This window comes from Lissotriton vulgaris, chromosome 4_1 (genome assembly GCF_964263255.1).
Source record: "Lissotriton vulgaris chromosome 4_1, aLisVul1.2, whole genome shotgun sequence".
NCBI classification, from domain to species: Eukaryota; Metazoa; Chordata; class Amphibia; order Caudata; family Salamandridae; genus Lissotriton; species Lissotriton vulgaris.
This window is the reverse complement of record NC_141691.1, coordinates 614,667,960-614,695,870: the sequence shown is the minus strand read 5'-3', so window position 1 is coordinate 614,695,870 and position 27,911 is coordinate 614,667,960. Positions and strand designations below refer to the sequence as shown.

The 27,911-nt window shown below is 42.8% G+C and overlaps 1 protein-coding gene across 1 annotated transcript in view; it reads right to left on the bottom strand.

Annotated features, from left to right (window-relative positions):
• The window catches only part of POU6F2 (POU class 6 homeobox 2), a 902,251-nt gene that overhangs the window by 295,851 nt on the left and 578,489 nt on the right, over positions 1–27,911 (bottom strand). The window contains exon 4 of the mRNA XM_086964856.1: positions 25,941–26,275. Coding sequence (XP_086820982.1) covers positions 25,941–26,275 — 335 coding nt within the window. The remainder of the gene's footprint in view (positions 1–25,940; positions 26,276–27,911) is intronic.

Sequence of the window (27,911 nt, the reverse complement as noted above, 5' to 3'; positions counted from 1 at the left end):
TTCACAGCGCGTAGCCACCGCTATGCAGATGCACTCTTTTTCGATAGAAAGTAGATCACTCCAGTCACCTTTTGCGCTTTCCAAATTCGTTTATTATTTCAATTGCTGCATTGTGAATACGGGCAAAGGAAAAAACCCCAACGCGTTTCGGCGAAGCACTCGCCTTGGTCACGGGTCATTCCAAATACAATAAAATAAATAAATAAATTAACATTTGTGGTTACGCTGTGCTGCACATACAGCATCTACTGATTGTTCTCCATAGCAAAATTGTAATTACATTTCTTTTCATATATTTAAATAAACAAATAATAATAATTACACTATGTTTCACTTTTACATTTAAAAAAATATATTATTTTTCTAAAAAAACTGTTTAAAAAATCCAGAAATTCAGCACAAAAAATATATATAAAACTACTATTACTCTTATAAAATACCATTTAAAAAACCTTTGGAATTCACTGAAAAAACCATAGGTTTCAGACACGTTATAGTAAGAAATTAGCATTTAAAAAACCTTGGAAATTTACAGAAAAAAACAAAGTTCACCTGTCATAGTTAGTTCAGCTAACTATAACTCGCGCGCCCGCAATGCACTGCTGATGACATCACATATTACATCACTCTTGACATGGTCAGTGACATCACTCATGACATCACTGATGACATCACTGATGACCTCATCCTTGTGATAGAGAGCCAGACCTCCTCTCGCCATAATATAACCTAATATAACCTCTGATACACATGCTAAAAAATAGAAACTACCATTTTCAAAACAATGGACATACCACTACCACTTACAACACACCTATTCAGTAATTCCAAAATCTACACACACATTCACTCATTCACCAACAGTCCTATACAGTCACTCATACATGTACTCACTCATCATATGTACTTATACACATATGCATCCGGTTACACACTGCCACTCATTCATAGAGTTGTCACACACATAGTCAGTTTTAGAAGGAGTGAGCGACCCGGAATACCCTTGAGGGCTTGGGTAATACAATTGAAAGGGTAAATTTGCCTTCAAGGGATTTATTCAAAATATATTTTGTTTGATTAAAGTTATTTCTGAAAAGGATCAATCACTTATCCTTATAATGAATCCATCAACAATTTTGTAATTCAACACGAGCAATATATCAACATATAACATGTAAACATGAAGACAAAGACACAAGGTGTATACGAAAAATATGATTTTATCAAATAGCTTAATCAAAGAAATCAGCTACATGTACAGATCAGTAAGTGAATAAAATTAGGGCTGTAGGTACACATATAAGTAAATTATCAAGTGACACAACAGAACCTAAATAAGACACCTATCCCAAAACATATTGAACCAAACAAAAGAAAGGGAGAAAGTGTGAAGTCGACGTTTCGGTTTCTCTGACGTTAGTTTGCTGAAACCATCCTCAGGACTGTTATTGAATTATGGTCTGTAAAGAGATTGTAATCTGTATCATAGGATTGACTGCATCCCGTTGATAGCTTGTCGTCAAAATGATTTAGTGATTCTATATATTATTGATTGGGAAACTATATTTGATAGTTCACACTGTCGACGGGTTGTTCCTCATCAATATTCAATCGAATGCAATGGTAGCAGAAAAAACCTGTGTGTATCAGATTGTAGTTTCAAGATGTCAAATTCAGGTAAATATCGATCGGAGTCGATGATCAATAAAGCAGTAGTTAATCCTGCATCACCTATCCTTGAATTCAAGCGGAGCAGCCTCAAAGCACGTCTCGTCTATACGGACTAGCAAACAGCATCTACTGATTGTTCTCCATAGCAAAATTGTAATTACATTTCTTTTCATATATTTAAATAAACAAATAATAATAATTACACTATGTTTCACTTTTACATTTAAAAAAATATATTATTTTTCTAAAAAAACTGTTTAAAAAATCCAGAAATTCAGCACAAAAAATATATATAAAACTACTATTACTCTTATAAAATACCATTTAAAAAACCTTTGGAATTCACTGAAAAAACCATAGGTTTCAGACACGTTATAGTAAGAAATTAGCATTTAAAAAACCTTGGAAATTTACAGAAAAAAACAAAGTTCACCTGTCATAGTTAGTTCAGCTAACTATAACTCGCGCGCCCGCAATGCACTGCTGATGACATCACATATTACATCACTCTTGACATGGTCAGTGACATCACTCATGACATCACTGATGACATCACTGATGACCTCATCCTTGTGATAGAGAGCCAGACCTCCTCTCGCCATAATATAACCTAATATAACCTCTGATACACATGCTAAAAAATAGAAACTACCATTTTCAAAACAATGGACATACCACTACCACTAACAACACACCTATTCAGTAATTCCAAAATCTACACACACATTCACTCATTCACCAACAGTCCTATACAGTCACTCATACATGTACTCACTCATCATATGTACTTATACACATATGCATCCGGTTACACACTGCCACTCATTCATAGAGTTGTCACACACATAGTCACACATGCAAACAAAGTATCAAACATGCATTTACTTGCATACACAGTTATACACACACCACCACACTTACATCTACTGAAACTTACACACACTTACTCTCTCAAACAATCACTTATAGAAACCCCTACTTATTTGTACAGGAACTCTTCCAATCTTTCACTCTCATATATACTCACATATAAACACCAATACTCACATACACTAGTTTAAAACATATGTAGTTACTTATAAAGACACTATTGAGACAGTCTTTCATTTACTAACACACCCATACATACACTCATCCACCTATATAGTCCTGCACACAAGATATGTTCAACACATACAAACAGCGACTGACTCATTCATGCATTTATGCACTAAGTAATACCTCCCATCGAACTATACAGACACTCATACTGGCACTCAAAAAACCAACTAATTACACATATAGACACTCATGCAGCTACTTATCAACCCATGCAGTCACTTATACACAAAGTGAGAGACTGATACAGATATTTACATATTTAAACATTTCTTACTAACCCATTTATTCACTAAGATACACTTAATCAGTCCGTTATACAATACATTTTACAACAAAAAAATCTTTAGACACTTATATACCCATTTATTCTTCCATCAACCTTCACATATACATATATAAAACATATTTAAATTTCAGAAATGTATGTATGTATGTGTGTGTGAGTGTGTGTGTGTGTGTGTATGTGTGTATTTATCGTAGTGGTGAGGAACCTGGCTTCTCTATCAGCAATAACGTTTTGCATTAACAATGACAGAGCAAAATATGCATGATAAGCCCAAAAGGCTGGAGGCTTATGCCAAACCTTTTACCTTTGCCAAAGCTCAATTCCAATTGAGATGAGGCTTTTTTCATTCAGGGCACACACTAGGGTAGATATGGGAAAAGAGGGGCTATTGCAGCTCATTACATTCAGGACTCCTCGACAGAAAATAAATAGTTGCAAACAAGTGACATACATATCAGCATCTGAGAACAGTTAAAGGGAGATTTGGAGAAAAATCTATTTACATTTAGGGCACATATACGCGGGAAAAAGCTAAAAATATAAAATTTTGGTTCTAAAAATTAGAAGTCTCCCAGATTAACTGTGAGAGTTGATGTGTATGAACTGTGGGTACTATGGTGAAAAGTTAACCTGCAGTCTATTATTGTGGCCAGCAAATTATATTATTGAGTGAATCAGGGGTGGTTTTATGACACATGCATCTATAGAGAATAGCCCATTGCTCGTCCTGGTTCAATTTACATTGAAACAGTATCAAGACGCCGCATTAAAGTTTGAATCCACACCCTGCATGCACATAAATCATTTTCCGCATTTTTTTGTAATCCTTTACCTTTCAATCAAGTTCACATTGTTTTCAGCCGGGACAGGGTCCTTGAGTGGTGACTGGTGAGGTAGGAAGGAGATGAAAACGAGCAGGAACATAATATACCATATTACAAGCCGTTCAGAGAAGTCTAAACATGTTAAGGACAGTCTTGAATTTTCAGTAAGAAGTAAAGAAATATAAATTACTGAAAAGAAACTGGCCCTTTGGTACACCAGCCCCTCTTTGTAGTACCGTGTTGCCCACACTGCCTTTTTGCTGTAGTTCTGTGAGGCGCATCACTCTTTCTCTTGCATACTTTTACAGCAGCTGTTCTTGCAACAGATAGTTTGCTCCTCCAAATGGAGATGGAACAGAAATCGCATTAACTTCTAAATGCAGCGCCATCTTGCAGTGCAGTCATCGGGACGAAGGACGCTTCCTGTATTTGCAGCCTGTGCTGTTCGCTGCCGCGCTGAGGTCAGAGCGCGCGCCGAGCGCGGGTGGACTAAGCTGCCTCATGGGCTGCCCGGAGTTGGCTGGTGTTACGGATCAGCATAAAACCTGCTGCCTTTCCTGTGCCTGGGCTGATGTAACTCACTGGAGTGGCAAATTACATCGGACCTACAGCTGTAACCCGACATTATGATTAATTTGATCAGTAATTTCTCCTGTTTTTCATTTTAATCGGTGTGACTGTTCTGCTGTGGCAGGTCTTTCAGATCTAATTAAGATAAATTTCAGAGTAAAAGACTTGGCTGAATTCTCGAGTCAAGTGCCAGCTTCAAGTGTGAAGACCTGCGGCACTAATCAATCGGCCACTGGAAAACACGCTCGGCTCTAGTTCGGCAATCAGCCCATTAACCTAAGCAAATCTCATAAGCATCAGAACTGTTCAGTCACTCTTTTGAAAACATCCTGACTTAAAGAGGAGCCCTGTCCTCGTGTCCCCAAATGAGTGAATTGTTCCAAAGAACTCCCACGAGCGGACACTTACATGACATTTACTTTTGGGTTAGCTATTTTAAATTTTTGGCTCCCACAACCAACCAGGGCACATTCTTCCTCCTGTACCTTCTGTCTTAAAGGGGCCATTCAGCCTCCCATCTCTCACAGTCACCACCAATAGGCATTCTAGAATAATGCTTTGTTTGATAAAGTCAGCTGAGGTTTTGAGGTGTATTGTGACATCATTCAGTGGATGGGTTCTTGAACCCCTGCATTTGCGTGTAATTTGAAATCAGTTTATGGGTAATGCTTACACAATTAAATCCATTGGGCCTAGTCTTGCCACCACACAATACTAAGAGGTCTAGGGCCAGATGTAGGTATCCAAATACCGGTCGGAAACGGCCGAAAATACAGATTTCTGCCGTTTCCGACGGGTATTTGGATATTGAGATGTAGGGGCATGTTAAATTACAGAATCGGTAATTTTACCGAATTTGTCATTTTTCCGATTCTGTAAAATACCGAATTGGTAAAATTACCGATTCTTTAATTCAACATGTAGGTAGCACTGTAATCAGTGCTACAAGGGTTTAAGAATTCGTTATTTACCACCAACTAGAAGTTAATGGTAAATAATGAAAACCCTTCAAAAAGTATTTTTTTGCTTTAAAAAACGTGCCATGTTGCAGACATACATGCCCTAAGGGCATGTATGTCAGCAACATGTGCACCCATGCACAATTGAGGGGTGCAACAGGGTGTCAAAGTGACACCCTGTCCCCCTTGCAAATTTGGTAATTTTACCGAATCGGTATTTACCGATTCGGTAATTGGCTTTGATTCCTAGGCCCATAGGAATCAATGGCAATTACCGAATCAGTAAATACCAATTCGGTAATTACCGAATCATTCCGATTCGGTAATTTTAAAAGTGAAATTACCTGCATCCCATTTACCTACTCTTAAATACCGAATCGGTATGATTCAGTATTTAAGAGTAGGTAAATCGAGATTACCTACATCTGGCCCCTAGTGTGATAACTTCTGGACATGTATGCATATTTCAGAAATCACATCCATTAAGTCTACAACGTATGATACTGTCCACCTTACAACTGAATATACTGTTTTTAACATCAATTCTTCCTCTTATCACCTTCTGCCACTCAATTTTCTAGAATGCTGTCTTAGAATGTTGAGGTCATTAGAAAGGAGGTTAGTTTCAACTTCAAGGGTTGTTTGCTTTGGGTGATCAATGTCCTAAACTCTGCTACATCACTATTATTCTACCTGCATCATCAATGGTTGTTGTTAATTCCTCAACAATAATTCTAATCCCTTACTAAACAGCTTTTTGACAATTAAGCCTGGCTCATCACAAGAATTATTTCCTCTCACTCATAACTGAGGACACACAGGGTACTATTTGTGGTTCATTGGCAGTGCTTAACCCACTTCCTGAGTGAAAAATACTGACACTAAGTTACTAACTACCAAAGTGTAGCGTCCATGCTCCATTTTATCTGCTTATGCAAGGAAATGCACCAAGCACGGCAACAGCTTCTCAAATATCCATTCAAACAGAAAGGCATCTGCACTAGGAGGCAAACGGTGTTAGCCTGCTTAAACCCAGACAATATACAACTAAACTGTAGACTGGCAAAAATTCCTTTTGCAGGCTGAAAAAAAATTGCCCAACTCTGCAAAAACAGAACCAGGCCGCGGCACTGCTGTACATCTTGATAGGATCAAGCCCCAAATTAGTCCACCGTAAGAAGATATTGCCAGCTGCAAAGAGAAAACCCTTGCCACAAGTGGAGAAATTCTGAGAAATAAGACGACCTGAAGAAAGAAGTTGATGGCTGGCCGGAAGAAAAATGGAACTGCAACATATAGCGAGCTACGCAAGGACATACACCATGACCAAAATATAGGTATGTTTATATTTGCATAGAGTCATTTAACAATTGGTTTTTTTCAGGTTTTATTTTGAAGATTGCTATCATAATTTAAAAAAAAAAGAAAGAAAGAAAGCGAAAATGGAGGTATTCGCTTATACCTTGTGGAAATTTTATATATACAGATGCTTTTTATGTTCTAATTTTGCACTTTATGTACTAATATTGCAATGGTTTTAAGTAACTATGCAGGAAATAAAGAAACTTGTCCTTTCTCCAAGTATTAGAGGTATGGACTTGGCAACCCTCTGTTTCCAGGGCAGTATCTTTGGCCACAATTCAAAAGGAATTTCCAGAAGGCTTGTAAAAGCATTTTAATTATTGTTGACCCGTGACATGAACTAACAAATCTTCCTAACCTCTTGACCAGAGTTTTCTATAGAGATATCAGGCAATCCTTTTTTCTTAAAGGTGCAAACCACTATTAATGGACATATTTGAGCAAAAGCTCCTTACAGGTAGGTCAAATTATATTCCTGTCAACTATCTTGGGAAAACCAAATTTCTCTAGATAGTTTTCAGTCAGAATACAAACTTTTTTCAATATCTTTTTTAATAGGCCAAGTCTCCCCAGGACAACTGTTAGTTTTTAGCATAGTTCTGACTGCTATTATTGGTAGGAAGATGACGTTGGTTTAATGTATCTAAAAACAATTCCTCCTGCAAAGTGTTGGTTCTCCTTAAGCATTACTGGTTGATGGAAATGTGGTTTTATGCGATGAGGCACAGAAGAATCCATGCTGGCTGCCTCTCCTCCAGAGAGATTAGAACAGAAATTGCACCTTCTTTTAATATAATTGTGTTTTTTAAGGTTATAGTGCCTAATGCTCACATGTACATCTATTCACCTTGCTCACCAGGGTATAATTGAGGTTACAATGTTGCCAAACTTTCTTACCTGGTGAAAGAACACAGTCCAGGCCTTTACAGTTAAGTGGAGAGTTGTTTGTCTACTCACGCTGATATTGACCCAGACAACAACTCACTTCAAAATGCAGAACTTTTACAGTATTTTGTCCAAAGTGTTTAATTTAAAAAAATATATAAAAGTGCACTACAAAGTAAAATAAGAATAAAACATTTATACCAACTTGAAATGAGTTAAATATAATGCCACAAGTTATCCAAATGCAATTTAATGTGGCTTGTGACATCCTGTATGACTTATGTCATAGCCGCATTTGTCACTGACTTGGAAAAAGTGTTATCGGTTTTCCATAACAGACAATTGATAAGCCGGGCTTGAGCTTACAGGTTCGAAGCATAGGCAAAGTGAAATGTATGGTCAATGAAACACTATATCCACGGGTACTACAGGAATGGAATGGAATGGGCTTCTGACCCCTGAAAACATCTACACTGGCTCCAAGAAAGAGAACTATGTGGCCCAGAAAAACCAAAAATATTTTAGACTACAATGATAGTTTAAAATAGCAAACTCTACAATACATTTTTATGTATTTTTTGTAGTTTATAAATATCTGTTTGGCTGTAAATATTCATTATGATGCTTTGATTTTCTAAATTGCTGCCACTCAGATTATTTTAATAAATGACTCTTTGACTGGCCCCACCACAGCCACCACTAAAACTCCAACCAATAGCAGCCTCAAACAGGGGCGATGCAGGGCACGCTACGAAATTTGTTTTATTAATTTAATTGTTTACTTACCTGCAATCATCCATATTCCGGTGTTTACCACCTCCCACCCTGTGGCCGTGGCTGCTCAGCACTAGCACACAACCACCTCAAAATTATTCACCCACAGCACCACCTCTGCACCAGCGCAGCACCACCTCAGCACTAACACAGCACCAGTGCAGCACCACCTTACTACAAACACAGCACTAGCTCTGCAACAGTGCAGCGCCAGCACCTCAGCACTAGTACACCATAACTCGGCGTCAACGCAGCGTTACTTAGCGCCACCACTGCACCACCTCAGCATCACTCAGCACAACCTGAGCACCATCACACCAACACCTGAGCACCACCAAAGCATCACTCAGCACCACCTCAGCATCACTGAACAACACGTCAGAATCGCGCAGCACCACCTGAGCACCAGCACCGCCCAAGCACACTAGCACCTTAGAATGACATCAGTTTAACTCTGCATGACCTGGGCACCAGTGCAGCACCATCTCAGCACCACTTCAGCACCACCTCAGTACCAGCACAGCACAATCTCACTACCAGTGCAGCACTACCTCAGCATCAGTATAGCACCATCACTTTAGCGCAGCACCACCACATCAGCATCATTCAGCACAACCCTAGCATCACTCAACACCACCTCAGCACCAGCACAGAATCTCCTAAGCATCACTCAACACCATCACAGCACCACCTTCGCATCAGGGCACGACCACCAGCAAAGCACCAACTCAGCACCAGTGCAGCCCCACCACAGCATCAGCGCAACACTAGTACAGCACCACTTCAGCATTAGCACGGTACCCGTGCAGCATCACATTGCACCAGCACAGCACCACCAAAGCATCATTCAGCACCACCTCAGCATCACTGAGCACCACCTCTACCCAAACACACTACCACATAAGCACCATGTCAGTATAACTCAGCATCACCTGAGCATCAGCACAGCATTTCCTCAGCCCTAGGACAGACAAACTAGAAAACATTCTATATGTAATTTTTTTTAGGGCTGTTCGGTTGTACATAATGTCTACTTGGTTATATTAAAGGTAACAAAATGCTTATAACACTTAATTATAACTTTTCGACATGCTCTACAACATAGCTTAAAGACATTGGTAAAGTCAATAGCTCTGGCAAAACACTTATAAGATGCCAGAGGCTAGACCTATTGGCTATTGTATTGTGGCATACTTGTATAGCGCGACCTGTCACCACCAAGGGCATCCTGGCGCTTTGACCCATAATCCAGCGAAAACAGTAGCTCAGCCTATCCTGGGAAAAAGGTGAGTTTTCAGAGCCTTTCTAAAAGCTAAGAGATCTTCAAGGCTTCTCAAGGATATAGGCAGAGAGTTCCAGAGTTTGGCTGCCGCTACTCTGAACGAGCGGCCACCCATCCTCACTCTCTGGAATCGCGGGACTACCAGTAGCCTGGACGACGAGGAGCATAGAGCTCTAGATGGACGATACCAGGCAAACATTCGCCGCAAAGGGATGGGGCCCAGGCCGTGAATAGCCCTGAACACAATACACGCTGCTTTGTAGCGCACCCGCAGATGGACTGGCAGCCAATGAAGTTCTCGCAGCGCTGCCGTAGAAGAGCTATGGTAGGGGCGAGAGAGGGCGAGTTTGGCAGCAATATTTTGCACCCTTTGCAACTTGCCCAGAAGTGTTACCGGGGCCTCCAGAAGTAGTCCGTTACAATAGTCAAGTCGACTTAGGATGGTACAACGCACTACTTCTGGTCTGGCTTGCTCAGGGAGGAGAGGTAGGACCTTGCGCAGCATGCAAATCAGCATCATACATGTAGAGGTGGTCTTGTTTACATGTAGATCCAGCTGCAGGTTAGGCCCAAAAGTAACGCCTAGATTGCGCGCTGATTGTGCAGCAGACACCGTCTCTGAGAAGGACGGAGGCCAGAAGTCAACTGGGAGATCTCGAGGAACTCGATCGGTGGAACAGTGCAAGACCTCTGTCTTTGTTCCGTTGAACTGTAACGAGTTCAGACGGAGCCATTCCGCTGTCGCCTGCATGCACCGGTGAAAAGTCTCCAGTGTGACTGCATCCTGTCCCTCCAAGGAGAAGACCAGCTGGGTATCATCCGCATAATTAAATGCGGAGATACCAAAGGCTTTAATGAGCTGGACTAGAGGGCGGAGGTAGATATTAAAGAGTATAGGGCTGATGGCTGAGCCCTGGGGTACTCCTTGTCCCACTCTCCGCTCCTCTGAACTGAAGGGGGGTAACGAAACCCGTTGTTGACGGCAGTCCAAGTAGGAGATTAACCAATCCCTGGCCTTGTCTTTGACCCCGCATTCTTCCAGCCTAGAGATCAAGGTGGGATGGCTGACCGTGTCGAACGCGGCCGACATGTCGAGCAGCACCAAGAATGCTGCCCGACCACTGTCGACTCGCGCCCGCAGATTGTCTAGCACGGTCACCAGCGCGGATTCCGTCCCATGCACTGGGCGAAAGCCGAATTGCGTCTCATCCAACCAGGTGTTCCCTTCTAAGAAGCCGGACAGAGCGCGGGTAACCAATTTTTCCATGATTTTAACCGGAAAAGGAAGCAGGGAGATTGGCCGGTAATTAGAAAGGCAAGCAGGGTCGAGCGTAGGTTTTTTTAAAAGCGGAGATACCACTGCCTTCTTCCAGCAACTTGGTACAATAGCTGTCTCAAATGACTGGCAGCAGATGGCATGCAGGGGCTGGAAGAGGTCCTCTTGAAACACCTTCCATAGTTTTGGAGGAAGAGGATCCAAAGGCGAGCCAGATGAAATCGTCAGGGCTAAGTCGCCGAACTCCTTCAGGGAGGGAAGGGGGAAACTACTCAGCTGGGGTCGACTGGCCTCGCTCGCCGGAGCTCCCAAGCTGAGAGCCGGCTCCAGAGAAGAAGAAAAAGGACTACTCTGCTGGGGTCGACTGGCTGCACTCGCCGGAGCTCCCAAGCAGAGAGCCTGATCCAAAATGGGAGAGGGGAAGCTACTCAGCTGGGTTCGACTGGCCTCACTCGCCGGAGCTCCCAAGCTGAGAGCTGGCTCCACAGAAGAAGGAAGAGGACTACTCTGCTGAGGTCGACTGGCTACAATCGCCGGAGCTCCCAAGCAGAGAGCCGAGTCCATGGCTGAAAGGGAAGAGCTACTCAGCTGGGGTCGACTGGCCACAGTCGCCGGAGCTCCCAAGCTGAGGGCCTGATCTAAAAGAAGGGAAGGAGAGCTACTCAGCTGGGGTCGACTGGCTTCCGCCGCCGGAGCTCCCGAACTGGGGGGCTGCTCATCTGGTCGGGGTCGACTAGAGGGCGTGGCCGGAGCTTCCTGACAGAGGTGAGTAACCCTCTGCAGGGGTCGACTGGCCGTCTCCTCCGGAGCTCCCTCCTCAGTGGTGGAATTCAGTGGGTCCTGCAGACCTGCTAGGATTTTACGGATTTTTTCCTCAAAGGCGTCCGCAAGAGAATCACAAAGAGCTTGCGATGAGGGGACTGCACTAGCCACACACGTGGGGTGAGCAAGGTCCTTAACGATTTTAAAAAGGGCCTGTGCCTTGTTTGGGGCCTGATTTAAAGTGAGTTCAAGAAAGGTCGCTTTCGCTATCTTGATTTGAGCTTTATATTTATGCATAGCAGACCTAAATGCGATTTTCTCAGAGTCTAGGTACTGTTTCCTCCAGACCCTTTCTGCGCGTTTACAGTCAAGTTTGAGCTGGCATAGTTCGCTCGTGTACCAAGGACTGGCTCGGTTCACCCTCCCTCGTGACTTCCGAAGGGGCGCCATCTTATCCAACGAGCTAGATATGGACTGGCAGAAGAGAGTATAACTTTCTTCGACTGTATTGCCAAGCTTAAAGTCCTCACCTAAAATGTTCGGCAATGGAGCGATGTTAAGGATACGGGACCAAGGTCTCTCTAGCTTAGCTAGAGGTAGTCCAGCCTTTCGCGAAGTAGGGTCCTCCGAACAAAGGGAAAACCTAATCAGAGAGTGGTCCGTCCAGTATTGGCACTTGATGTCCACTAATGATACCCATTGAGGGTCCGCAAACACCAGGTCCAAAGTATGGCCTTTCCGATGCGTGGAAGCGTTCACCAGCTGTACTAAGTTGATATCTATACAAGCTTGGCTGAGAGAGAAAAATGCATTGTCCAGCGAGCTGCCTGCCCACAGATTAAAATCTCCAAGAACCATGCCAATGCCAACTATGCCAATGCGTGTTAATCTTTACACCACTGGCTTGCCCTAAACCACCTAAATAGCTGCCTGTTGAGTCTGTCGGCAGAACCCATGATAAGAATTCTAAACGACAAACTGATTCTATCTCTAAACTATGGTCACTAAGCTTTTGCCAGTGAGCTACCCACACTACCGGACAACATTCTAAGCACAGCATACAAAAAAATGTTCCACATACCTCGGCATGCACAAAGGAAGAGGCTCAGACTGGAGGCCTTGTGAGACAAGATCTGGAATGCCAAGGGGCACTATTGAAACATTATATATGGACCCAGCAGGCCCGACTCAATGCAGTATTTGAAACAGCTAACAACCTGTGTCATGATTACCTGGTACAAGCAACTAAAAATGTAAAAATTGAAGCTTGCAGTAACTGTCACTTTGACATCTTATTTTCGGTCTGGAAAAGGTTAGTGAACGCTTAGGTAACAAACATCTCGATTGAACAGGACATGAACAGCTTACGTCGCTCAACAAACACAGAGGTACTCAATGCTTCCTATATGGTTGGGAAAGGACAGCCTTATCTCCACCAAGCACTTGTTGCCCTCACCTGTAGTAGAAGCATATGCATGTGCCTCATGGCACTGTCAATCATGGATTTCAGCCTCTCTTGGGCAAGGGGAAATTAGGAAAGATTCTGTAGGCTGTGGAACTATCACAACAAATCTTGGCTTCATCTGCTGTGTTGCTATCCTGAACTTGACAGCTAGCATTGTCACCTGATAGTTTCCCTATGACTGGCTTAAGACACTTGTACCTGTAAAGAGGCTTCAGATTATTATTATTATTATTAATTCATATTAATTCATATTTGGTAAAGCGCATGGCTACGCTTAGGCATCCCAGCGCCAGCAACAGCAAGTGAAGGAGAACAGTCTCAAGGCAAGTTCTGAAAAAGCCATGTTTTTAGTTGCTTCCGAAATGAAAGCTGATGGGTCAATGAACGGAGATAGGTCGGGAGTTTGTTCCATAGTCTTGTCGCATTGTAGGCGAACATACGGACTCCGGATCGTGCTCTTTTGATTTTAGGTACTGTTGCCAGGAACAGATTAGCTGAACGCAGGCATCTTGTGGGAAGGTGAAAGGCCATAAGGACAAGATTAATTTTGGGGCCAGTTCCCCATAGGGTTTTGGCGCTATGCATAATGATTTAAACATTATGCTTTCCTTTATTGGTAGCCAGTGTAATGATTTCAGCTCCGGCATAGCTGATTGTGATCTGGGAATGTTGTGCACAACCTGCAGTTCTTGTGGTGGTATTTGGGGTGCCCAGGTTGAGAGAGTTTCCATATCTAACTGGGACAGCACCAGTGCCTGTACCATGATCCTACGTGCAGTTACCAGAAGCAGCTGGGGAATTTTCCACATTTACCTGATAATGCAGTAACAAGAGGCTGCTAATTGTACTGCTTGATGGTCAAATTTCAGTGCTCTATCCAGTCATACTCCCAGACTTTTAATCCTTTCTGTGGGTTTTGGAGACCAAGACATTTAGGCAAACTCAGTGTGGGAGTATTGATGGAATAATTACCAAGGATCATTAACTTCGTCTTTTCTCCATTGAGCTTGAGACATGACTGGTCCATCCAAGTGGCCACCGTTCCCAAGCAGGATTCCAATTTGGCTAGTGTCTTTTTTAGGTGACATAAAGCTACCACTAGCTGTGTGTTGTCTGCATAGGTTACAATCTGGATTCCATATGGCAAGACTATCTCAGCAGGGGGGCTTAAATAGACATTAAACAGGGTGGGGCTCAATGAGGAGCCCCGTGGGACTCCACAAGTGAGTGGCACCCTTCTTGAGGTGTGATTGCCTTCAAAAACCTGATATGATCTATCTTTTAAAAACGATTTGATCTGTGCTTATAATGTACCTTGATTTTGCTAAGACCATGCACTTGCTGACATAGCTAGAGGACATGTCCCATGTCTCCTAACCCATGTTTCTGCCATTTGTGAACTATAGATATGCCTACTGGCATTGGATCTGTGCCCAGTGACCTTTGAGTACAGTGAGAAGGATGACAGAGTACAGGACAAACCCATTGTCCAGGGATTGCTTGGCTCAACCAGATGTCATGCTCTGGTGGTGCTAGAGGGGGGTAGAAGGAGCACTCTACCCAAAGAACAGAGTTACAAGGCATGCCTTGTGAGTACTGCTGACACAGTACGCAGTGTAAAACTGACCATTATGACCTATGTGCACTCCATGTAGGACATTGTCATATGCCATGCTCTGAGGCTACTGCCAGCATTCTTACAAATCACAATACATTCAGTGAAGCAACTTAAAGACTGTTAACATTCTCTATTAAAGTTACATTCTAACCTTTGAATAACAAAAACCTTCGAATTCTCTGACAAATTCCACTTACAGGGGCAATGTAGTTTGTACCAAAAATCTAGAAAAAATACTGACATTTCTCAGTTGGTATACATGTGCATCCACAACTCCTTCCAATGCACTCCTTAAGGCATCACATAAGCATTTAATTATGGATTGAGAAATGATACCATAAATAACATCAGTGGTGACATTAATTGTAGCACAACCAGTTACATCATAATTCATATAGCTAATGAGGATGTGCATATGACATTTGATGGAAATGTTCCAGATTGATTGACTTTTAGCAGCTGTCCTCTTACTGATCACTTAGAAAAGAAAGGTTGTTGTTCTCCTGACAACAATGAGATATTTTCAAAGAGATTACACGAGATAAAAGGATGAAGATCAACTGAGTTGGTGCTAGAAGTCTCTGGTTACACTGATAGCAAATACATATTTTCACTTAGATAACCTGTAGATGAATGTCCTCAGTTCCCTTTGCAGCCAACAGATGCCTCTCATGAGACGGCATGTTGAAACAATACGTACTTCCACTAACAGCCAGTAGACGTCCCCAATGAAATTCCACAACAACAAACAGATGTCCTCAAAAAGAGGGCAGCTAAAAGAAGTCTGCCGTTTCAGTGACAGCCTAAAGATGTCCTTGCAGAGAATATACGGTTTAAGTTACAGACCACAGCTGTACTCACAAATATTTCAGGGACACAAAAAGCCATCACACACTCTATGAGTTGCACCATATGGCCTAAATGTTTAAATCTCATGAAAAGTCATAATATCCCTCACAAGAACCATCATTTTTCAACACTATTTCAATGTATTCCCAGAATAGGATCAGCTATTAAAATGTGCAGTCTTAGGCTTCAGTGATCTCCTTGGACATGTCATTGGTGTTGCTGTTGGTGATGTTCCCGATGGTTTGATTTGTAATGCACTTTGGGGAATTATTGCTGTATAGAAAACCATAGTTGTTGACTTGCACCTGTTTTAAGGGATTTGTCAAAATGTTTATTGGAATCAAGTTGTTTGTGTGATTCTTTTAATTTAGGCTACTATCTAAACTTTGTGGGAACCAGAAGGTCCTTTGACTAGAGTCTTTTAAGTGACTGTGTAGAGCTCAACACACACATTCACACAATCTCTTTATTGTGTGAACTTAACACATCAAAATCATCACAGAAACCTTCAGAATAGCTCCCAGCCTACAGTTCATTTTTAACTAAGCACTGCAATAATTAAGTGTTGCATTTTCCTTTTAAAGTTAAGGATAGGCTATGTTTATTTGACATTACTAAGCAAACACAATAAGATGATGGATGGACTGTTGAAACTTTTCAGACACTCACCCCCAGTCACTATTAGATCTAGGTTGAATCCATCATCGTTCTTCTGTTCATTTCACCATCCCAGTTCGGACCCAGCCATATGCAAATCACGCTTGACCATTTTCATCATGGAAACAGTCCAGCCAGAAAAGCCAAGTCAGGCCTTTCCTGGACCGGAAAAAGTTTCAGTGCTCCAGCCATCATCTTATTGTGTTTGCATTGTTCACCCAAAGATGGCAGGCTATGTCCGGACATTGGTCCTTGGTGCACTTTGCCACTAGATTCAAGCTAGCCTGGCTGATATGGGGTGTTACCCCGAAACCAGTCCCAGAATGCTTATTTCCGGTCCTTGGAAGACCTGGCTTGGCAGTTCAGGCTGGACTGTTTCCATGAGGAACTGGGGTGGCTAAGCAAGCTAAATAACAATGATGGATTTAACCCAGACCTAATAAGACTGGAGGTGAGTGTCTGAGAAGTTTCAGCACTCTGTCCCTCATTTTTTTTGTGTTTGCATTGTTTTACATTATTATCAGGCTGCAGATAGCATAGCCTGATTATAAGCAGTGCTTTACTCAGATTTATGTCATATGTGGGTTAGAATTTCAGAACTGAAGCAGTGAGGTATTTAACTCTGAAATAAAAGTCCTCTCAATTCAATATTGGAGCATGTGCACAAAATTATGTTTCTGAATGCTTTCAAATGAGAGAAAAGTAATATGAAGAGTTAACTTAAGGATTAATTTAACTCTTCACTTCAATGTTCTCACTTTTCAAAGTGTCACCTTTACAAACAGCAGTTATCTTGCTACTAGAGGTATATTTATAACTAAAAGTACAGTCATTTTCTTTTAAAAGAGAGAAATTTAAAGTGAAGAAACATGTTTCTTTGAACCATTGTCTTAATAATTTTCTCTACTTTAAAGTAAGCTAATTAAGTCATAATGTTTTATGAAGCATGTTTCTTTACTTTCAAATACTCACATTTAAACAAATGACAGTTTTTTTTCCTACTGGCTACTGTTTGTAACGACACTTTGACATGGGAGAAAATGTAATGATGAGTTGTATGTAATGCACATAAACATAAAGTTAACTTTTAAGTTGAATTTACTTCCCATTTCAAAGTGTTGCATTTACACATAGCAGGCATCTTGCTCCCAGTGACTGGTAGACACATTACCATATTAATAACTGAAAAAATACAGCCATTTTTTTTAATGGGAGGAATTTATAGTGCAGAAGAATGTTCCATCAAGTGCAGAAAAATGTTCCCTACTATGAACATTTCTGCTGAACATCTTTCTCCCATTAAAAAAAAAAGGTTGTATCTTTATGCTGTACATGTAACGGTACCACATATGGTGAAAGGTATGTCCTGAGCCACTAGTACATACAACATAGGCTCTCAGTCACCCATACACACATATCCCATTCATTCACACATGTGTTGATACATCCCCAAAGACCATGCACTCACTGAAGCAGATGATAGCCCTATCATAGTCCCTAGTCACAGTATTTTGTTCAAACCATAGGATGGGGCCGCATGGACATTAAGGGACATATATACAAGCCCCTGTCACCACAGGAACGTCACTGCATTAGGCAGCTGTAATTTGCACCAAAACAGGGGAAACGCAGGGCTGCACTGTGCCAATGTAAATACGGTGCAACCCTGCGTTTCAAAAGTGGCGGAGTGTGGCGTTAAGCGAAGAAGGGTAAAGTCGCGCTCCGTCACTTTTCTTCTCCATATGCCCCTAAGTTTAAAGACAGTGAAGTTGGGCGAGGAGGTGTCTGGTAACAACAATGCACGAGTTAGTTGGCCTTCCGTAGCTCACAGTGATCATCACTAATCAGAAGTAACTTTCATTACAGCAATTGTTGGAGACCCCTGACCTAAACGGACAGAGAGACACCTGTAAAATTGCTTGACATAGGAACATTCAAACAATATTATTCTGTTGTCTGAAAAGGTCTGTTTTTTAGCGTGAGCGAATTTTACCAAAATTAAGTAAAGGATAAATATAAAGATGTACACGAAAAAATACAATGTGAACAAAAATATAAATCTATTATACACAGTTTCAGTGTTATTATTATTTTTCATTCCTCATAATAGCCCAAGCAAAGCATATCTAAGCAAGTCACTTTCATTTCATTTCAGTCTCTGAAGACATGACAGCTTCTGTGCACTTTTTCGGAATAATGGTTGTTATCGTACAGTTTTTTTCTAAAACAAACACAAACATCCTTCTAAATTACAGGCCTTCAATGACAATCTTTCTAGGTTGGATTGTTCTAAACTAATATGGCTCCGACAGATTCTGAATAATGTAGGAGGATACGGCCCACAGAAATATCAAGAAATCTGAAATTGAATTTAGCCTGTCAGATTTTCGCTTAGTTGATCCGTATTGCTTTAATATTCGACAAGCTGGAAACCATTTCATTCTAGTTCATAAAGATCATCACGGCAGAGGATACAATATTTGAATTTAGCTTATTTTTCATTTTCCAGGAGAAAAGCTTGGCATTGCGTATAAAACTGATCAAACCCTTTCTAGCTGTTGCACAAAATTGGGGACACAAGTAGTACAAGAATGCTGCAGAAAATAAGTGCTTACAAAGGTAAATGAACTTTCCATTTCTCATTGTGGAAGCATCTTCATCTTTTTTCAAAAATTCAAAAACAGGGTTTATTGTGCCTAAATATATACTATTTGGGACTTTTTCCATAAAGGTAAATTGAGTAATGGTAAGTTTATGACCTAATGGACTTGCTTTACATCTATCAGCAGGGCTTTAAGTGGTCCGGGTCTCACTGGGTCTGAGCCCCGGCAGTTTTTTTAAGGGGGCCTCGAAACGGGTCTCCATCTGGCTCTGTTTTGTGCCCTGGCACAGGCGGTCCGTGTTTTTTTTCCGGACTGCAGTGACAGCAGGCACATCGATTTGCACGTCGTGAAAAACGACCAGATGTGACCATATTTTAGAAAGTTCCCCAGGGGTGCAAAAGCTGTTTGTGTCACTTTTCAGGCAACTCAGGGGCACTTTAGTATTAGAGAAGGACCCAAATGCACTTCTGGGTCATTCCCTCATTTTCACCGGAGCACTCTGTGTACTCTTTTTATGTTGACCTCCATTTACTATCTCAAATGTAGGATCTAGGTAAAGGGAGTAGTAGGTATTCCATCACTGTTGGACCTGGCCCTTTTTGCAGCGTCATCCCTAAACTTTTTGCCTTTCTCCTAGCCTTTTGTCTGACATGGTGTTAGTGGTTTTAGGGCTCTGGGCACTTTAGCACTGCTGTCCAGTGTAAAGTGCATGTGCTCTCTGTGGTAAACAAGGTAAAGATTGATCTACACCTGTTTGGCATATTTAATTTACCTTTCAGTCCCTTGTAAAGTGGTATCTCAGATACCCGGGGCCGGTAAATTAAATGCCACTAGTGGGCTTGCAGAGCTGATTGCGCCACCCACCAAAGTAGCCTTTCAAACCTTTCTCAGGCCTCAGGCCTCTGCCATTGCAGGGCCTGTACGCGCAGTGTTACTGCCGCTGTGACGTTGCACCTAAAGTGTGTGCCATGATGGTGACCCCCTTTTACTGCATGTCAGTCACCCCTAAGGTAGGCCCTAGCTAGTCCTTTGGGCAGAGTACATTGTAGGTGAAAGGTAGGGCATGTACCTTAAGTGTGTGAGATGTCCTGGTAGTGACAAACAGCTATTTTGAGTTTCTCACTGCTGTGAGGCTGCCGCCTCATAGGAATGCATTGGGGATTCCCTGTTAAGTGTTTCAATGGTAATCCCTGATATGAGAGGAGCAGCGTGGTCAAGTTTGGTATGGTTAGAATAGTAATAATAAATGCTACGCAATGGTGTGCGTAGATTTATTATCACTATTTTAGAAATGCCACTTTTAGAAGTTGGCATTTCTGTGTGCTATGTGTCTGCCTGCCTGATGTGTATTGCATGTCTGGCTTTGGAGTGACAGGGGCTGGTGAGGTGTGTGTGGCTCCAGGGAGAGAAGGGTGAGTCAGCGCTAGGCTGTATAGGGGATCTGCATTTGGAGTAGTGGGAGGAGTATTCCCCTGACCCTGAATAGGTCTGTGCCTGCCTGGGTGAATGCTGGTTCTGCCCCCCTGTGGAGCTTCTGATGACCGAGTCCCCACCTGACAAAGGGGAAGAGGATCCCTGTAAACAAAGTGCTCCAATACCCCCCAGACCCACTTGGGATTGGTTCCCCCAGCCCTGTGCCAAGAACAGAACATAGAAAGAATGTAGTATAAATATTTGAGCTGTGACCCAATGTGATTGTGCTTCCTTGTGACTTTGAGGGGGGGTGCTGCTCCTGGGCCCCAGGAGGAACCACCACGAGGGACTGCCTCCCTGCTGGAGTGCGCTGTGAGCTGGCCAGTCTGGGCCCAGCCTTGTGCCCCTGAGACTTTGGGCTTAGTGCCTCGAGAGAGCTATATTTTTACTCCAGGAGGACTGCTGTTGGCCTGCAGCGCGAGGCTGCAAATTGTGGAGGATTTCCCTGTGCCTGCAGGAGAAGCGGGAGACCACCCTGCATGCTGGTTCCTTTATTTGTCTAGCGGGAGCCCACCCCGCATGCTGGTACGGTTATTTGTGGAGCGGGTACCCACCCGGCATTTTGTGAGCCTCAAAAGCAAAACGGGAGCCTACCATGGAGTGAAGCCGCAGCCAAGTACATCAAAACCGGAAGTCAGGCGGGATTTGCTTGGTCGTAGGTGGAGCCAAGTTGTCTGCTGGAAAAGAGGAGAAGCCCTGCCTGTGGCCGCAGAGGACAGATACAGGGCCGGTCGCAGCACATTGTCGGTGCCTGGCCCACACCCTCACTGGAGTTACGAAGAGGGAGCCTCGAGGGGCTCAGAGGCCGCAGGAGGAAGAGCGGGCACGATCTGGACAAGCCTCTGTAATGCGACCGGCCGAGGCACATGGCTGGTGCCTGCCCTGCCGCAGAGACGGAGACCGGAGGAGTACCCGGAAAGCCCGTTGAGTGGGGCTCGAATCTGCGCATTGTCGGTGCTTGGAGCCACCGCCAACCTCCCCGGTGGGTGGGGCTGATTCCAAGGCACTAATAGTGCACTAACTGATTTGTCTTGAGGGCAAGTTGGTCCCAGGAGCGGGACTTTTGAGGCACAGAGAGTGCCAGTGCAGATTCTTTTTTGTGCTGCATGATGGTGCTGATTGAAAGCACCAGGGAAGGGCCCCACTGATGGGGCTCCCCTAGGTACTGTGGTGCCAGAGCTGATTTATCTTTGGGGAAATATATTTTTAGAGTCCCAGTGAGACTCAGGAGGCACATTTTCACAGCTGCATCGCGAGAGCGCGAGCAGCTACAACACGGGGGCATTTTTGTTTACTTCAGGGTGAGGAAGGGGTGAGTTGCACACCACGCCCCCAGCGCATTGCGCACTATCTTTGCTGCATTGGCAGCTAGAGGGCTTCTTGAGAGGCCGTACTTTTATGCCCTGACATTTTGAACGGAGAGCATATGAGCCCCAATAAAAGGCCAATTGGCCTGGGGTTAGTTTTATGTTGGTAGGGCTCAAGGCCCTAATGTGATGCCTAATGTTATGCTATAGTGTTTATGCATAATGTGTTTAGGTGGATGATTTATGCACCATGTGTTGATGCCTAATGTTACATTATATTGGTTATGCATAATGTGTTTATGTTCATGATTTATGCATAATGTGTTTCATGCCAAAGTGATGCAGCCATAATGCGTTTATGTTGAGGGTGATAAGACTAGGGGCCAGATGTATCAAAGGGTTTTGCCCATTCTGTGTCTATGGGGAAATGTGTTGATACATATGACCCTAAGTACAGTATTGTACCAGTGGTCAATGGTTGTGTTTTATATGTGCTACTTGTGCTTTGTGATGGTTCTGACAGTGGCCCGATTGGCCCTGTCATGTATATAATCCCCTGTAACTTATGACCTGGTGCCAGTTGGCACAGTGTATAGTGTGAGTATGATTCTAAAGTGTTTTGGATAATACAAAGGCTATTTTTATATAAGCTTGTCTGGGGCATTGGAGTCTCTTTTGTAGTGTGCCTATTGTGTTGCTGCTGTGAGTGTGTTGCGCAAATGCTTTACACATTGCCTCTGGGATAAGCCTGACTGCTCGTGCCAAGCTACCAAGGGGGTGAGCAGGGGCTATCTTCAGCGCGTAACTCCTTTGCCCTGACTAGAGTGGTGGTTTCTGCCTGGCTTAGGCGCAAGCCCTAGCCAACCAGAAATCCCATTTCTAACAACCACATTAGTTTCATCTTCTTCCATCTTCACAATCTATGATTTCACCCCTTTTCTCTATTAATACACCTACAGAGGATAGTCCTTGAACATTTTCTTTATTCTGCAAAGTCCTTGCACTATCTTGCTCGATGTTATTTTTGAGTTTAGCGACATCAGAAAATCGTCTTCTAAACCCATCCATTTCTGTTTACGATACTTGCTCCGCTACTTGTGGGAAACCTGCAGACAGACATTTAGATCTGCTTCTGTTGAAGGGTTTCTTTCTTCCTTGCTACCATGACTTTTTCTTTCCTTGGTCTGAGAGTGTCTCTAAGACGGTCACAACAAACTACTTTGCAATGCTGGTCGAGCCCTTCACAACATTCCCTCTGGATGTGTCTATCCCCATTGTGAAGGCAGATTCCACAGTCCATCAGGACTCTCTTAATGAAGAGAAGAGTCTGATCGCTCTCAAAGAAGGCTGTCTGTACAGGTTATGGTGCCAGTGACTCAACTCACATCCACTTATGTAGGGAAGTTAGCCAGGAGTAGAATGTGTCACTTACAGCCAGTTAGGAGTCCAGGATTTCACCAAAGGGTCAGGCACATGACTGGTAAAATCTATCATTGCAGACCCAGAACTTTAGCATTGCTTCACATATGTGTTGATTTTTTACAGGGTTAAGCCCAAGTAAAAACCACCCGGCCTGGGTCACTAAAGCAGTACCTTTGCACAAATGGTAGGAATGGTCAGATCATTGAATACAAATAGAGACGTGGTTTAAGCAGAACAGAAGAAACACAACAGCTCACCACGAATAGGAATGAATTAAACAAAAACAATACACAATATTTACAAATAGACCTTTCCAGCCAGTTAAGGTTTATTCTTCGAGCTACCGAGCCGCATGAAGAAGACTCGTCTTTGGATTAATTTCCACCAACATCCGGAGAGGCCTTCCCCTTTGCTTTTTGAACCTCTTACCTCTGGAGCCAAACTCCCCAGGATTGAACCTTAACTGTCTTTCCTAGGACACACGTGCTCCACCATCCTGATGAAGACCCCTTTTGTGAGGCAACCACTCACCCTCCTCTCCGCAGGGGTCGAAACGTAGACTGTCTCACTAATGACTCCCACATGCTCTTACCCCTATGAGTATTGTACAGAGAGGAACTAATTTGACCTACATAGGCTGGAAAGGTTTATTTGTAAATATTGTGTATTTTTTTCATGTCACAAACACCTTTACCTTGTCCCTCACCTGTCAACTCACTATCACCACCCTGAATCTTCCTTCTCCTACACCTATAAGCACTACCAATAAGAAATGTTAAGTGATCCGCTAATGCTTTGAATTACAATCGCATTTTATGCTGGTAATATTTGGAAATTAAATTTCTGTGTTTTTTTTTATTCATTCCTATTCGTGGTGAACTGTTGTGTTTCTTCTGTTCTGCTTAAACCACGTCTCTATTTGTATTCAATGATCTGACCATTCCGACCAATTGTGCAAATGTATTTCTTCACATATGTAGCTGTTTGATTCCTGAACCAGCTGCATGGTCTGTGCACCAGGTTGCAAGAGGAAAGGTTTTGGCTTTCCTGTGCATGCCTTTCATTTCAGGCAATGGTGCAGAAGAGCATGTGGAGGTAGAGTGATGTGCGCTTCCAGCAGTCTCACATACCCAATCCCTCACCCTTCACATCCCTCAGAGTGCACCACTACAATTCCCACCAATCCTTTGTATTATCTGTGCTTCCTTCATGTTGGTCACATCTTACCTTCCTTGTGCTCCCCAGGTGATTCCCTCTCCTCACGACTGCCATCGAAGAGGGGTCATTCTTCAGGTGACATATTCTTTAGCCTCAACTTGATGAAGAAGGAAGTAGGCAGAGGGTACCAGTGCATGTTTTCCTTTACATTACTCTAAAAGATGGATTCGCCCCCCTCTGCTCCACCCCTGCTCAGGGTGTGGTCTGCCCTATACTTAGTCGGGCCAGTCCCTTGAATCTCCTGCTTCTGCTCAATCTTGTGCTTTCAGGATGGGCGACAAGCACAGCCCACAGGGCAGTTTGTGCATTGTTCTAACAAATGATTCATTCATGTGCTCCCTTTGGGTTGCCTTCTATTCCACCTTGATCTATCAACCATGTTCCCTACAATCTTACTTTAGCAGCTTCCTTAGGGAACTGAGCACTGTATGTGTAGGTTGAGGGATCGTCCTATAAGTATGTTCGAATGCATGGTCAAAGTTATGGGTCTATGAGTCCTGGGCTCTGTTCACTGGGCCTTCATGCAGTCACATGTCTTTTCAGGCATTCAAGGTTTCAGGGCAGATGGATGGTCTTGGTTCAGAGAACCTTCAGTGCCATGTTGAAGGAAATGGTCATGCCCCAGATATGTTTTTAGACATTTCACTTTTTAGCTCCATTTCATTGATTTATCTTTTTGTTGATCTTCAGTTAAGGAGTTGCAATATTCTCCCTGGCTATCACTATGCAAGCAGCCTTGGTTGGTACATTGCTTGGGGTATCTAAATTAACTTCATCCTGTGTTTTGATGTGAGGATATTTGCAGTTTACTTCCATAGTCCTCTAACATTTGACAGTGAAAAAAATATCTTGCCAAGTAAGAAATCTGGAATTTACAATCATAACAAAGGGCCTGATGTGGAATCTCTCTTTGAACCTCAAGGATGTGCAAAATACACACTGACTGGTCTGTGAATTATATGCAATTTGATATACAACCAATGTACTAATATGTTGCTTCACAAATTGTCCATTCACAGGGAGTTGCAAAACTTCTTTCCTAATGAATATTATGTGAGAATCTGCAACATTTAGTAAATGGCTGTGAATGCAGGATTGGGGAACTGTGAGGAACTGCAGAATGCTGTTCCTGCATTTGAATTCACAATTGGGAAACATGTTTTATTTAAAATGCACCTCGTGGGCATTAATAGGCTAGAGTTGTCCTATTTTAAAGGACCCAGTAGAGGCCAGTGCAGGTAAGAGCGGTTGGGCTGTGTGAATAAAGTCAACAGATGACGAAATAGGGAAAAGAAAATTGAAAAAAAGGCAACCACTTACCTTGCTCTCTCTGCATCACCGAGTCAGCGATGGGACAAGCACAAGGCAAGTGGTATTTATTTATTTATTTGCCCACCCCACCGCTCTTACCTCCACCAGCCACGATTGAAAATAACCCTGTTTGGGATCACATTGGGGGAAGCAGTCAGTATTCTCCCCTGAGTCCACAAACATCAGCACCATTTTCAAAGGGGGAAGCTGTCCCGTGGGCACTGCATTTGGTGTGTGAGTTATGATTAGCAGCACAGTGACATACCTGAAGAGGATTTGGTGGTGTGAGTGGTGATGGAAGGCTACGTCCTGGTGACTGGCTGGTTTTCTGAGGTGAGCTTGATGGCTGTTGTGCAGGTGTTTGTTGGTTTTGGCTTTGAGGCTGCGTTTGGTTTGGCTGCTGCTGATGTTGTTGTTGCTGCTGCGGTGACTGCTGTTGTAACTGCTGGGATTGATGCTGGTGTTGTCCCGCTTGTTGTTGGTTTTGATTTTGGTGTTGCTGATGATGTTGATGATGCTGTTGTTGATGCTGCTGTTGTTGGTGCTGTAGTTGCTGTAGATGTTGAAGTTGTTGAAGCTGTGAGTTTAAGGATGAGGTAGCTGTCCAAGGAAAAGAAAATATTTACTTGAGTAAGGTTCATCTATGGAGCTACAAAGCATCACACTATACACACTTCATATTAGTCAAGGCAGGAATATTTTATTATCTCATTGCGATTCTGTTTGATATCTACTACAATACTTCTACAGTTATGAAAAACAGCTTCATTTTAAATGTGTGCATTAATAGTTTTACATTGCCTACATGAATTTGAAGAATCGGAACACAATACCAATAATAATGAAGCACTGTATCTAGTTAAGTAAATGTTACCTATATAGTAAAATAAAGTAACACTACTGGTGGACTTTCTGAGCAAATAGAGCTCAAGTGTGGTGTGATGGATTGCATATGATTATCATTGACATGGCTAGTTGCCAAAGTAGGTTCTGCTGCTAAATCTTTCCGTGAAGCCTGTCACTAGTATGTTTTTGAAAATTGCTGCATATTCCTAAGCAATAAGCAACAAGGATCTGAGTCATATCATCCGACTTGCTTAGCAAATGAAAAGTGTTCATAACATAACATGTGTATTTGTAAAGCGCACGTTCACACCATCAACGGGGCATCTTGGCGCTGAAATAACAGATGTATATTGTTACCCAACTCAATGGCACTCATTGATTCAACCTCAAATGGATGAAAGGCTGAGTGGACCCGCCAGGATTTGAATCTGTGACCATGAGGTCAAACACAGGCCTCTGCAGTGGATGCATTAGTCCACTGAGCCACCAGACCCACCATTCATGTCTGTGGTTCCTCTATTCCAATGGCTAATTTAGACAGATGTTCTATGCCTTTTAACATGAATATTTATGATATCAGAGCAGGCCGAAAGCCAAGTTTAAATACCTCCAGCTTCCACTTGCTTCCACTGATTGGCTCTATTACCCGGTGAGTGCGTTGGGTTATGTCCTGCCCTCTGATTTATTTTGTGACTCTTCTCCACTGTGGCATACCAAGACTGTGGTGTCACTAGTTCTGCAACTTTTGGAAGTCTAGCAATCTGTACAGACTTGTCTACAAATTTTAGGTGTTAGGGACTATTGCAGCTCAGCATAAGGCATACTAAGAAGGCAGTCTTGTTGAAAGATGTGGGGTGCCTGTATAAAATGTTCCTCAACCCAGCGTACATTAGAACAGCGTGTGCCATGACAGGAACAGGAACTAGACTGCTTGGCAGGGCCATGATGTATTAAGCTCGCACTGGAGCAGCATAGTGGCCTGCACAATCTCACAAATCTGCAATGCCGTCTTAACCTCATCAGTCTGAGCGAGGGAAATCTGTCGATACATTTTATAATTCTGTAGTGGACGAGAGCAATGTTTTTAAAGAGCATTTATTTTGACAGCACTCTTTCCCCTCTAAAAGGCTGCCACAATGCCTTTTGTATACCAGTTGACCCAAAAGGGTGTTAACAAGAAAAAGGTGTAAAAGAAAATGAGTGAGAATTAAGAGTGAAGACAAAACATAGAATCTTTAGAAGTGTTAAGTCCTTCTAACCGGGGGAATATTCAGTTTTTTTCATTAGGATGGCATAATCTTCGTTTTCTGATCCAGCAGTTTGACATTGTCTCATATAGCTGTCTCTCGTTATGCTATGATTTATTTTTATGCTTTGACCTCCCTCTAAT